General features: G+C 43.6%; 1 protein-coding gene across 3 annotated transcripts in view; it reads left to right on the top strand.

The window, feature by feature from the left end:
* The window catches only part of LOC122413066 (histone acetyltransferase KAT6B-like), a 30292-nt gene that overhangs the window by 4183 nt on the left and 12175 nt on the right, over positions 1-13934 (top strand). For all 3 annotated transcript variants that reach the window (XM_043423151.1, XM_043423150.1, XM_043423152.1), the window contains exons 2-3: positions 5367-6203; positions 13151-13677. In XM_043423151.1, coding sequence (XP_043279086.1) covers positions 5643-6203; positions 13151-13677 — 1088 coding nt within the window. In that variant the 5' untranslated portion in view covers positions 5367-5642. The remainder of the gene's footprint in view (positions 1-5366; positions 6204-13150; positions 13678-13934) is intronic.

Below are 13934 nucleotides of genomic sequence, written 5' to 3'. Positions count from 1 at the left end.
ACGGGGCTTCATATGCGGGCATACTGTGACGCAGGAATCAACCCACCTTGCTGTTAAACGTGCCCGTGTGGCTTCTGGAAGAGCCGAACTCACCTGGCGAGTGTGAAACTCTAGTTGAATCCTTCCTTCTTCGTTCTTCTGCGTTACGACCTTTTCGCTTTGCGATATTTTCTCTGCGGGCTCCAGATGCAGAAACGTTATTTACGCGTTTTATTGGTCGACTCTTCGAAATATTTTTTTTCGTTTTTTTTTTCTTTTTTCTTTTTTTTTTTTTTTTTTTGAAAATTCATATTGCAGCACTTATTTGGAAGGGACGCTTTCAAACTTTTAGTATCGGCGCTAAAACTTTCGAGATTTTAGGTTTTCGTTACAATTCGTGAGGTAACTCAATCCTGAGAGTTTTCACGTCGCAAGAACTTGGAAAAGCTGGGCATAAAGCACGGAATTTTTCTCATCTTGTCACAGAACACCAATCATCGGTTGCTCATGTTTCAGTGTGTTCATTATTTTTAAAGCTTTCAATCGTTTTAAGCAAGCTTGCGAAATTTGAAGAGCTTCGGTTTCAATATTTTGGTTACAAAGTATCCGACCTGTTGCCCGATTCTGCTGATGAATTTGAAGCACCGAATCCCCGAAAATCCATTCGTTATTTCGATACCTGACGGGGAATATTATTTTCCTTCGTTTTTAGTTGATATTTCCCACAGACCGAGTTAAGTTTCGGTCCGATCGGTCGAACTGTAGAGAATAATGTATTCAGCGTGTCGTGCGTCAACTTTATTTATTAATAATTAATAAATTTATTAGCTCGTGAGAGCACAGAACAAATGAGATTTTAGCCTGGGTCAAGGACTCTGTTTTCTCACGGTTTTTCTACTTCATGCCTCCTTTCCCATGATGCAAACGAACGCTGATAAATTATTGAATCCTCGTTGAACGGCGCTCCGGGTATTTTCCAAAAATGTCTTATTCCATTTTTTTCAAAGCCGTTTAAACTCCAGGTTACAAATAAATCAGAAATTCTTTTCGATTTTCCGTAACACCGGACGAACGTACAGTGCAAAAATGTCGGTCAAACGTCGGCGAGAATGTTGACGCGATCGTTGATTCGTGACCGATAATTTCTCAATTTTTCTCGCACCTCGAGTCAACGTAAAAAAATATTATTTCACCTTCAATCGTGTGTAAATTGTTTTTTTTTTTTTTTTCGATAAACCGTTCATTCAGTTCCCCGGGCACGGACGAACTGCATGAAAATGTTAATCGAAGCAGTGAGCTCAAAACAAACACCGTAAATATCATGCACGAATGTTTTGATTAAATATTCCCTTGAACCATATTGTGCATGATTATTTTTGCTATTTCTCGCACATTTATACGTAACAACCCATTTGTTTGCTTATACGCTACTATTAAGCATGCATAACTAATAAACATTCCAGTGCTAAATATACCAGAGCATGGAGAACGGTAGTTTCAGTTTTATCGAATTTTGCATTTCCCCAACGGCGAGAAGTCAGTTCAACTTTGGCAAGTGGAAATCGAATTTGATTAGAGATTTGTGGTTTTCCATTGATTCGAATTCTGAGAAAAATTTATTGAAACTTGAAGAAAATCGAGCCAACGAATTCCGCAGCTTTTCAACGAAGTCTGCAACGTTGGGGTCGAGGAAATGAACGAAAAACAACCATTTGTAATTATGATGCTGAAGTTTCCAACGTTGGAGTTCAACGAAATGATCGAAAAAAATTCTCCAATAATTCCAGTAATTCTCCTATTTTGTTCCCTGCCAAATTTGCGATTCGTAGTTTTTCAAGCTGCACCAACGATTCGTAAAATAAAAAATTGGCGAATTACAAACGTTTTTTTCGTTCATTTCGTTGGACTCCAACGTTGGAAACTTCAGCGTCGTTTGTAATTGACCAATTTTTTATTTCACGAATCGTTGGTGTAGGTTGAAAAACTACGAATTGGAGATTGGGCAGGAAACGAAATTGGAGAATGACTGGAATTATTGGAGGCTTTTTGACACCATTTCGTTGGACTTGAACGTTGCAAACTTCAGCTTCATATCTTTTCACCGTTTGTGGGAAAACGATACGTTTGACGATTAACTCGCTTTGAAAAACTGGCTTGAATTCGATCGGGTTGGCTTCCTCCGTGCGCGGTTGCTCCTAAGCGAGACAACGACTGACCGGTTATTAAGAGCACACGTTTAATCATTCATGGAACATTCGCAATACGCGCGGTCGCACTTACAGTTTCATCGAGGCAAGTTGTGAGCGTTAATTATGTAAAATAACTCGCTGTTTCTCCACTCGAATTTGCAGCCAAGTTTACGTCACATTTAAATTGGCTCTAATTGTCACTCGGCTACGCCCTTCTTGCTCATTTCGATTTCTCATATTTTTCCATCCGTACATTTAGTTTTGACTTTTCTTCGTCGAATCATCGATTCTCGACTGGCTTTGAACTAATTTCGAGTTGTCGAGACTCGCTGTAGAGCGCTCGACGATTTTTCTCCATTTTGAGTTTCGCAGGACTCTCGATCGACGAAAGTTCCAAAATAGTGTTCAACTCCGTTGAAAAAAATCCACGCCCGCTCTCATTCGACCGAGCGCCCGAAAGCTGCTGAGGCTTTCGCAAATATTTATCCTGAGATTTCGTAAAAAGTGAGCGATCGAATGAGCGTTTTCGTTACCGCGCGTTAGTATTTTGGCGAGTTTCCAGATCGCTTGAAAAGCCGTATTGAAAAAGCTATCAGCCCGCCCGTAGGCGTCGTAATAGCAGTTTCCTTATTTTTCCTCACGTTCGTTGGCCGCTAATCCTGAAAGGCTGCTGCACCCTTCCCGCAGCGCTGACTAAACTAGGCTTATTTATCATTGCTGTCTTACCGGGACCGCGTGTTTTCCGCAGCCCGTGGAGCCCACCGAGTACCAACAGGCGGCATCAACACCAGGCCTAGGTCAACTCTCTCCTCCGAGAAAGAGCGAGAGAGCGCGGCAGAAAGAGAGGGAACTCGCGTCTGCAGCAGTCGCATTGCCGGCATACTGCATCGCTCGTTCGCAGCTTTTCTCTCCTCCGAGGTTTCACCCGGTGGCTTGATCTCCGCTGTGAGTTTTGTAGCCGCGTTCTCACCTCGTCGTCCAGCCGCTCTCTCGACCCTAGTCAATTAACGGTCAATTAAGTCCCTCGGATTATGCACACTCTTGTTTAATCACTCGTTAAGAGATAGCTCCGTATAAGCGGGGCTCTCGGAGCACACTGGGAACCTGTTAGTTTTTCATCCGTCATTTTTTATCAACTCATCGATTGGCTCGTTGCTTGATCTGCTACGACTAAAAATTCGACACAATGCTGAGCAAGCGACGTGGTACAATGTCGGGAAGTTTGGTTCACCGCATCCTCGAAGCTACCGGAATATCTGTAATCGCAAGTGCACTCGCTCCGTCGTTGCTTCGTGGCTCATTTTTCACAGGGGAATGGAAGATTTTGAAAAATCACCCAAAACGTCGCTTGACAGGGACTTTTTATTCAAAGATATTTAACTACTTATTTAGAGTGTGGAAATTATGGGGGAAAATGGGATTTAACATTTTCATTTACGCGAATAAAAGTGCTGACGGCGTACTTAAGAGCGACGTCTTTGCACCAACAATATTTTTTGAAAATTTCACAAGAGACTGGCTTTAATATAATAATTTTATTATTTTAGAAATATAATCGATAGGGAACCAACCTTTTTTTACAATTTTTGTTACAAAAAACGTTTGGAGAGTTCATTTCGACTGGAGCGGTGCGCAACAGCTGTCGCTGTCACGCTGTCAGTTTTCTTCACAAATTTTATAGCTTATGCAGTGAATTTACTGTCCAAAGTAGTATTGCAGTGGAGGAAAATGAAAAAATGAACGATTTAAAAGTTTACCGGGATAAAATCGGTCGTTTTGTAAAAACTGACAAAACGAACGTCAAAATATGATGAAAAGGGCGAACTGACGTTGAACATATATTGAATGCAGCGTTGCCAAACGTCACCAATCCATTTGTCGTGTAACCCGAATGATTTCTCGCCAGATATTTCTGAGTATTTCAGCCAATTTTCAACGCTAAGGTTCAAAAACTAAATTACGTGTGTATTCTTGAATACCCACGAAATACGATCGATTTTTTTTGCCAAATCTTGGATATAAAATGAAAAAATTCGATAACTTTTCACGCGTGTACGACTCTCCTGTGCCGGAGTGACGAGTGCCAGAAAAGTCGATATTCAATAATCAATTTGCTGCTAAACTGCGTGGTAACTGGCGTCCGAATTTGCAAATCTGATCTGATTTGATAAACGAAATGAAGGAAAAAAAGATTCGCAATTGAGCAATTTTTAACTTCACGAGTGTAGGTCGAAAAACTACGAATCGCAAATTCGACAGGGAAGAAAATTGGAGGATTGCTGGAATTATTGGAGGCGTCTTTTAGATCATTTCGTTGCAAACTTCAGCGTCGTCTCAACAAGTCGGTTCCGATTAGCTGGTATTTTAAAATAATAAAAAAGATGTTGACTCACTATTGAGAGTTCTTCAATTTAACAATTAAGTCGTCACTCCGCGAGAGTAAACGTTCACCGGTAAAAGTAGTGAATCGAGGCGATTCCACTGGTTACGTAACGAGCCGGAGTCTTCGATTCGCCAATTATTCAAAGAGACTCGATGTGACTCGTAGGGAGAAAGTGCTCGTTCGATCGTAGAAACGTTTGAGTACGGAGTCGAGCCGGTGGGAGATGTTGGAGAAAGACAAGATTTGTTGTGCGGAGGCCGAGGGAGAGAACGCCGCAGGATAATCGAGTTTTCTTTGAGCCGAAAGAGGATTACTCAAAGGGAGGGTCTGCGTTGGGTTTGCATGGGCGAGCGTCGAGCCGTTGACGAAACTCTTTGATGCAAAGTTTAATGAGGAATCTCGTGGCTGTTTCGGGCTGCTTGATCGATTGGCCAAAAGCAAACAGATTGTGTAACGAAATTGAGAAGCTCGTGCTTGAAACATGATAATAAAATACGTTTGCGAAGTAAGCGCAGAGCAAACGAGGCTTGGAGCAAACGAAAGTTGGATCGTACGCGCGCGCGCGAGGCGCGATCGAGTCGTTGTCTGAAAATCGGCAAATGTCAACCGCTCAGCCCCGCCGAGCACGGCTCGATCGATTTGTAATGTAATCTTAGAGCGATCGGGACTTTCCATTCTCCACGATCTGCCACACGTTTGTGACCCCAGCCGCAGAATTCGATTTGAAAAAAAAATCGCAATGCAAACACACTGTGCACACTCGCAATTTATTTATCCGCTTGGTTCTAACGCTTCGTTGTTTTTATTTTCCACAGGTCGCTGCTCCGGCTCCGGGCAATCGAAGGAGGAGAAAACTCGTCTGAGAACAAAGCTGTCAGCTGGCAAGGCGAAGCGTGAAAAATTCAGTATAAACTACAAAATGTGAGATCGCGACCGAAGTACAGTGCTTTTCGAAACCGGAAGTTGGCAAAAAGTCGGTGAAAGCGGAATTCGAGTGGCGCGAGTGACCGGATCGTTGGTCCAGTAGTCGAGATTTACGCAAATGGGCCCCGTCGTCGTCGTTGTTGTTTCAGCAGCAGCGACTACGTGAGATGGGGGATCCCGAGTCCGCTGACACGTGGTCCGCATGGTTTCTGGATGCAATACGAAAAATTCGTAGCCAGAAACAGCGGCCGAGTGTCGAGCGGATATGTCACGCGATAAGGCAGCATCACAATTACCACGAGGAAGAAATCGGGGAGCATCTCGAGGTTGCGGTTAAGCGCGGTGACGTGCTGAAGATCTTTAACAAGGGACAGTCCTCGTACAAAGATCCGGGCGGCTTGCAATCCCGTCCTTTGAAAGTGACCAAAACCTCCGATCTGTCCAAAGTTTTTGGCAAGGCTGTACGCGAGTTGGGCGAGCGAGATGGATCGACCCTCAAAAGCATCGAAAAATACATTAGACAAAGTCACACCGTGGAGGAAGAAGCCGACGGTGATCTTCGCACCGCACTCAAATTATCGGCGAAACGTGCTTCCGACAGAGGCTTCGTTGTCCAGGATGGCAGACTCTTCAGGCAACCCGACAGGCCACCTGCTGCTATTGCCAAGAAAGTTATTGATGGTTCCCATAACACTGTGCCCTCGGATAACAGCAATTCACCGGCTAAGGTTAGTCGTTACGATCGAGTCTACATTTGTAGGACAATTCGTAAGAACGGTATTCAATGGACAAGGTTTTTCAGGACTTTATTTTTCCACAGCATCGTAGCAGAGTCGTTGATCGCTTACGTTCTTTTTTTTATCTGTGAAATGTTTTTCTTCCGTTATAACAATGGAATCACGTAATCCTCTGTGGAATTAGATCATTCGAAAGGAGCTTTCGCCTTCTGCGTACGTTTGTTTCCGTCCGTGATCATAAATGCGAAGAGCTCGACCAGCAAGCGGATGTAAACACGAAAATCGTAACGGATCCTTGGCTGAATCGTCGTGAGAAATTCACTTGGAGCCGGTGATGTTTGGAGTGATCACGGTATCTGAGACGTCGTTGAGGTAGATCGGTGAATTGGAGCCAACCACGAAGAGCTGATAATTGTTGCAATTGCGCGATAAAGGCAGAGTCAATTACTGTCCAGTTTGGTACTGACCAATTCGCATGACTGTTGTACGCGGAAACTTTCCCTACGAGCATAGAAAATCGTATGCGATTGAATGCATTTTTAGATTCGATATTTCCAAAATTTTTTACCAAAAGTGCGTTACACTTCAAAATCAACGGTAATAAAAAACGATTTTTGTTCGACAAATTATTAAGATTCTGGAAGGAATTACACGGGGAAAGTGCGAGGGCGTTAAGGAGGGTGGATCGCGACGACGCAATGTTGCCATGCTGAACCATGTTGAAAATAAGAATTTCAAAATTAATAACAATTCAATCAAATTTGGTAAATGTTTCCTTTATAAAAATATATAAGACAATGTACATTTTTAAAGATTTTTCTACCACATAGCTCTCGAGTAATTAAACACTAAAGTTCACGCGTTTAAGCATAGAGTTCACATATACGCAGTTGTACATCTCGTGCCTAAGAACTTGGATTTAACCGCTGAATTATTCGAAAAAAGTTGTATTCGTATACTCGATGCGAAAGAATGTTATCACTAAATTTTATAAAATTCTGCTTATTTTGATCTCGTGATCCACCCTCGTTAAGCACTTATTCGGTGTCTGTCAGCACGCGCTGCTTTCGACCGTGACAGTTTGGCAATTAGTTTTCCTTCTGATTATGTTTTTGAGTAGTTCGCATCGGCGACAGTTTTATGTTCTAAAAAATTAGAAATAAGTTGACGATGGAAGTACGATTTGGTCCGATCTTGAATGAGGAACTCCATCCGTCGAGACAACACAAAGCAAGTCCGTGGCGAAATTGAATTTCCTCCCTTGAATAGTTCGTAACGGGCGATTACTCGAGGTAGTGAGGTGAAGTGCAAGAGTGGTGAACAGGGGAGAGAGTATCAAGGGTTTATTAGGGAAGGCTACCAACGTCAACGGTAGAGAGTCGACAGGGTAAACACCGAATTTTCCCTCCGGGCATAATTTATATCAAGAGGCATGATCTATCTACGGAGCGTCGGTGCTCCCGTGGCCCGAACACTTTGTATGCGTGCGAGGTCACGCCCTTAGGTAACGTACAGCCTAACCCGATGAATACTATATAATTCCATTACGCTATCAGGCTGTCGTGTCCCTTTCTCTCTCTCGGTGTCCCGGCTGGTCTAATTAACCGGTTGGCACGTGAATCGATACCTCGTTTCTCTAGCGGCCATTTTTATTAATTTAGTACAAAAAATGGCCGCTGCGGTGAGCTCTGGAGCAGCGTAATTCCGCGTGTGCATATATACATATATTATTCATTCGCGAGCGATGTTTGCACTCGAAATATATGACAGCCCGGGTCTCATAGGTTTGTTCCGTTGATTCGATAACATCGGACATGAGCTTGTCAAGAGGATAAATCATGCGAGGCTCGATCCCTCTCCCCCTTCCCTTTTCTTCCATTGTTGAACTACTCCTCGTTCGAGCGAAAAACGAGTTACGCCCGGCTGAGGTTGGCCACGGTTCCCGCCGCTTGCACGCTCGTCTCGTCGGATCAACCGACGAGAGGCTAGAGAAGTCGGAAAGTACGCGAGGCTCTCGAGAGACCGGGGGGAGGTGACGGAATGGTAGTTCGCCGGGACGAAGTCTGGAAGGGGAAAGGACACTATCTCGCTCAACTTCCGTTTACTCGTTTGTGTATCGTGCTCTTATTGATCCCTCGCGCTCTTCTGGAACGACTTTTTTCGCCTCGTTTCCCCCTCGTCCATTTGCCCCGAGGACTTTTCTAGCTGCTCTCGTTATCGCGGCTTCTCCCTCTAGCCTCTGCAACTCCAGTCGGTCTTAGCGAGAGTTCAGCTTTTCATTTGCAGACTTGGGATCATTCGTTGCCTCTTCGAGCTTTTTTCGAGCCGTATTTACCAAAGAGGAAACACCACTCGAGTGCGCCATTTCGTGCTTATATTTTCTTTATTAAGGAGTTTCGGTACAGGCGATACAATGTTGCCATGCTAAACCATGCTAAAAACATCAAAATCCCAAATTTGACGATACAAATTCTTTAAGATTTTTCTTCTGTACAGTTATCGAGTAATTGATCACTAAAGTTCACGTGTATAAGCATAGCGTTTCCGTACAACATTCCGGGGATAAGAAATCTGCTTTAATGCGTAATTACTCGATAACTAAGTAGAAGAAAATATTGAAAAAATTTGTGTTTTCGCGCTTGATGTAGAAGAGCATTATCACCAAATGTCATAAATTTCTTAATATTTAAACTTCCGTACCGAAGCTCCTTAAACGGCTTCTTTTCAGCCCAAGTCGAATGCTCGGTGAAGATTTTATTCGAAAGAACATACAGTCGTCCGTTTTACTCCGAGGTCATTAAAGACGACAAAGTTAAGGGAGATTCGTGATTGGACGATTTGTCACAGTCACGAGGCTCGGCGAAGCTGCTCGTCCGACCAACAATGTCGCGGGAGTTAGCGAGTAAACGGTTTGCCCACGGTTTTAATGGACACGCTCGTCGTTGGTCAGGATTTACCAAGTATCTCCAAAGGTATCATCTCGCCACGCTGCTTTTACTAGAACTCGCTTGTACGCGGGCCGAGTTTGTGGATTTTGTGGTAAAAGGCAGTGCGGAACGTTAATGTTGAGGCTTTTAGCATGCCTGCAACGCATCACCCAGTTAGCATTGGGACGCGCCGGCGCGGAACGAGCCGGTATTCGACGTCAGGTGCTGCTGCCTGCCGTAGCCGCTGGCGTCGTCGATGCGAGTCTTGATTCTCCCTCCCGCCCTCCCGTTTCGCGACTCGATCTCCCATGTGACCAGTTATTTCCCCCGCCATGTTTTCTCTGTGGCGCACTAGCGAAACATACACACCGCAACAACAAGCGAGCTGACGATGAGAAGCCATTCGGTTCTTCACTCTGCTGCTGCTGCTGCTGCTGTCTCTGACGTTTCCCGCGCTTTTCGACGCTCATTCACGCATTTGAATGCTCCGCTACGCTCAAAGCTCTCCCGTTAGCCTCGAGGCTCTTGGGCGCGATATTCTATCACGCGTGTCTCAACTGCCCGTGCGATCGTCAGTTCGTCACGAGCTTCTCGCGAATCCTTCTACAGCTGTGACATCCTGCAACGGGAAGCTTCGATGTGCTGAAAATATTGAAGCTTAGGTGATAAACGACGAGGAGCCACGAATATTTTAAGGCTTTTATCCACAGGGCCCGCGCGACTTTTCTTCCTTCTGTTTTGTTGCGCCGTGCGTACCGGCGGGAGAACGAGGCGGACAAATTGGGCCAAGACTCGTTTCACGGTCTTTTGTACGTGTCCGATGACCTCGCGCGATCGGGATCTGGCAAATCGAGCGCTGTGGGGCTACGGCACCGTCGCCTTTCCAGCCTCGCTGTGCGCCAGCCCGCGTTGCGCGGTTGCCGCGTGTACTCGCCTCTCTCGAATCCTTTTGCTAACTCGATTCACGCGAGTACACGATGCAAAAAAGTAGTCATGAGGAGAATCGAATGGGAAGAGAAGTCTCGGGGGGCGAGCAATCGCACGAAGAATGTACACGGGGACCGAGTATCGCAAGCGCGCCCTCGTTCTTTCTCTTTCTCTCCTCCCCCGGATCCGTTCGTATCCGTTGACCGGTATAATAACGCAACAGGTCGTTGGTCCGTTCACTCTTGCTGCTGCACCAGCCTAACAATTGTAGATCAGGCTGCGCCGTTTCACGCTCGTTTATCCAAACGTATTAAGCACTTTTTCGATGAATTTTATTAGCCCGGTTAAGGTCTCGCCCTGTCGCGAGTCAAAATAAATTATCGCCACGCCGAAAAGCACCGTTTCGCTGTCACAACAAGCTTTATCCTAGCCATTATTCCACCACGCGTGATTGATGGTTGAAAAAAGTTATGACCTGTACCTTTCAAAAGTTAGGCCAGTTTACAGTTTGGCAATGTTGCATACACTTTAAAGAAAAGTTGGGGAAAAAAAGACGAAAAACTGGTGAAAGCTCAGTCGAAAACACGAACGGTGACGATCCTAGCCTCAAAAAACTGCACGGGAAACAGATTATTATTAATATAATCTCAGCAAATCTCCTAATAAATTTGAAAAAAATTGACATTGTTCGGCAAGCCTTGCTCATGTTGCCCAAAAAATTTCATATTTTTAGCATCATTTTTAACGGAGATATCACCGAATGTGTCTTGACTTCCATAAGATTACATGTTATTTGGCCCAAATTGTTATTGATTTTTCTCAGCAACGACGCTCCTAAACTGTCTGAAAATTTAACTGATTTTTTTTTACACTTCACTTTATAAGATGCAATCGGTTTAAAAGCGGTGACATCATTTTCATTCTAATGCCTCAACTTCCTTAATCTTCGTTCGGCAGACTCCGGGACACGCCGCTTTAAATCAGGGACCACCTTTTCGCGCTCCTCTGAAAACCATAATTATGGGTTGCGAGCTTCTTTCTTGGCGAATACGCAAGGCCAATGGCGCTTCGTCCACGTGGGAAACAATTTCTTCTCTACCTCATTTCCTTTCATTTATATATAAATATGTGCATAAATAAAAGTCCCCTGAAATACGCGAAACTTGTACGAAAAAACTGTAGGAGTGATACGAAAATGATAGCGAATTAAGGAGACCGTGAGATGCTTCTTTCAGTCTGTTTTATACGAGATGGCTGGAAATTTGAAAAGTAAATTTCGTCGTCTCTGTTCGACGAAGAGGCTCGAATTTAAGGTATAAACTGGATGGATAGGCTCGACCAAAAATTATATCTGATTGGAATTTCCGTACTTCGTGATGCAATAAAAATCTGAAAAAATTCAACATTTGGAAAGCTATGAACAACAATTATCAATAATAATATTGCCCAAAAGTTAATAACAAATTGTTTAAACAATTAATTATTCAATCATTTTGCGGTGACGTATTGTTTTTTTTTTTTACGAATCAAATGTATGTATTTGTCCGAATGCTCATGAATTTTTTCAGAATTTTCGTGGATTTTTGAAATTTCTTGAAAAAATTTTGAAAAAAATTTTTAAAAATTTTAATTTTGGATATGTTTTAGAAGACGTGTTTACCATCAGTTGTGAAAAGTCTCAAGGTTACCGGATCAAAAATGTACAAATAGAGCCACGTAAAAAATTTAAAAAACGGAATTTCAAAAATCCATGAAAATTCTGAATGAAATCATGAGCATTCGGAAAAATGCGCACATTCGATTCGTAAAAAAGAAAAAAAACAAGGGTTTACTGTAAAATTGTCAAGAAATTAGTAATTTAAACAATTTATTAATAACTTTCGGGCAGTACTATTATTGATAATTGTAGTTGATAACTTTCCAAATGTTGCTGAATTTTTTCAGATTTTTATTGCATCACGAAGTACGGAAATTCCGATCAGAAATAATTTTTGATCGAGTCTATCCATCCAGTTACACCTTAAAACATGTAGGGCTTCGTTAAAATTGAAACGAATTATTAAATCTAGTAGTAAAACTGAAATCGATTAAAATCAAAATGTAAATGATTGAGACTGAAAAAAAGACGAACTTTGCGGAATAATAACGACGCCGAAGTTTGCAACGTTGAACGTCCAACGAAAAAAAACATTTGTAATTCACCAATTTTCCATTTCGCAAAATATCGTGGCAGGTTGAAAAGCTACGGATTGGAAATTCGGCAGGGAACGAAATCGGAGAACTACTGAAATTGTTGGAGAGCTTTTTTACTTAAAATCATGCAAACTCCAACATCACGGAAGAATGTGAATTGAGAAAATTTGAGTCGAGGTTGACTGACCGATCAGCATTAACGAAAGTGTCATTCGTTTCGACCGGCGCTGTTTGCGACGCTGCTACTTTTTATTTTTTCATTCTAAAACAATAATCCTCTGCACCCCGGTGCATGTTTCACTCGAAAATACGATTCATCGAGTCCGCAGGAAAAAAAGGCAGTTTTAATAAGATGCACCCCTCGCGATGCAACAACCCACCGTCACTCGATTCTGGATGAGATAGCAGCCTCGTGGGGCTAAACTTCTTCAACAGCCAACGGAATGAATAATTACCACGTGTAATTCACTGCTGTTGCTGCTGTCTCGCAAGAATATACGCCACTCTTCGTTTCCGGTGGTTTAGCATTGTGTCAAGTGTTATTGTCCGTATTTATAAGCCTCGCGTTAAATCTCTCTTTCAATTGTCCACGTATCGTTCGTTGTTTTCGTACGATTAGACGATTTTTCATTTACGTCGAAGCCTCGTGCAGAATTTCGTTGTTCGCCAGCCTTCCAAATGCTTCCTGTCTCTTTCAGTGCTCTGTAAACCACGCGATTTGTTAATTAGATCACGAGAATAGCTCGCTGGTTGATGGTTAAACTTTGAAAAGCAAAGAGATCGTGATTCAAGTTAATTTGGAGTGCTGAAATTAGTTTATCGTCGGACTGCCAGACAATAATGTATGAAAATTTAATTCTCGTGATTAATCGTGTGTTTTGTTTCGAACAGATGCCAGCGCCTCTGCCGATCTGCAGGGAATGTTTGGGCGCAACAGCATCGAGCAACAACAACAACAGCAGCAGCAGCAGCAGCAACAACGCGGCGAAGCGTGGAAACGGTGAAAAACTGAGTCGCTGCAGCGTGTGTGGCGCAGCTTTGCACAATTCTTGTGCACCAGCCGAGCTCAGCCTGGTGGTGGAACGCGGAAGTACGTGGCTCTGCGACGATTGTTCACCAACTTGTGCCGGCTGCCAGTTGGAACGGGAATCCCAGAACTACTTGGTCAAGTGTTCCGGTTGTCCAAAGTGTTATCACCCGGGTTGTCTCGATCCGGCGCTTGACAAAAAGAGCAAAGCGCCGTGGAGGTGTCGACACTGCCAAACGGCTCATACACCGAGCTCCAAGGAGAGCGAGAGCAAAGGACGCGGCGGTAAATGTCACGGCCTGCAACAGCAGGCCGCCGACTCGTCATCGCGGGACGATGGGACACCAACGAGCACGAGAAAGAGACTCAGCAAGATAAGGGAGAACAGAAAGTGAGTCTCAATCTCATTTGGTTCAATTGATTTTCTGTTGTAACGACTTCGTTTCGATTGGCTTGAATTCTTGGAACCGGCTCTTCGTTGTTTGCGTATGTTGTTTTGGTACATTGAATTTCTCTGAGAACCAATGTTACGTTAGCAAACGACTGTTGGAAGATAACGATGAATTGTTACACACTGATGCTCGGCGTGGATGAAATTTCATGGGAGAATTTGACGGGGGTTCGAGCGGTGGCGCTGACGTCGCCATT

This window comes from Venturia canescens, chromosome 7 (assembly GCF_019457755.1).
Source record: "Venturia canescens isolate UGA chromosome 7, ASM1945775v1, whole genome shotgun sequence".
In the NCBI taxonomy this organism is placed as follows: domain Eukaryota; kingdom Metazoa; phylum Arthropoda; class Insecta; order Hymenoptera; family Ichneumonidae; genus Venturia; species Venturia canescens.
This window is presented reverse-complemented; position numbering and strand designations above follow the sequence as displayed.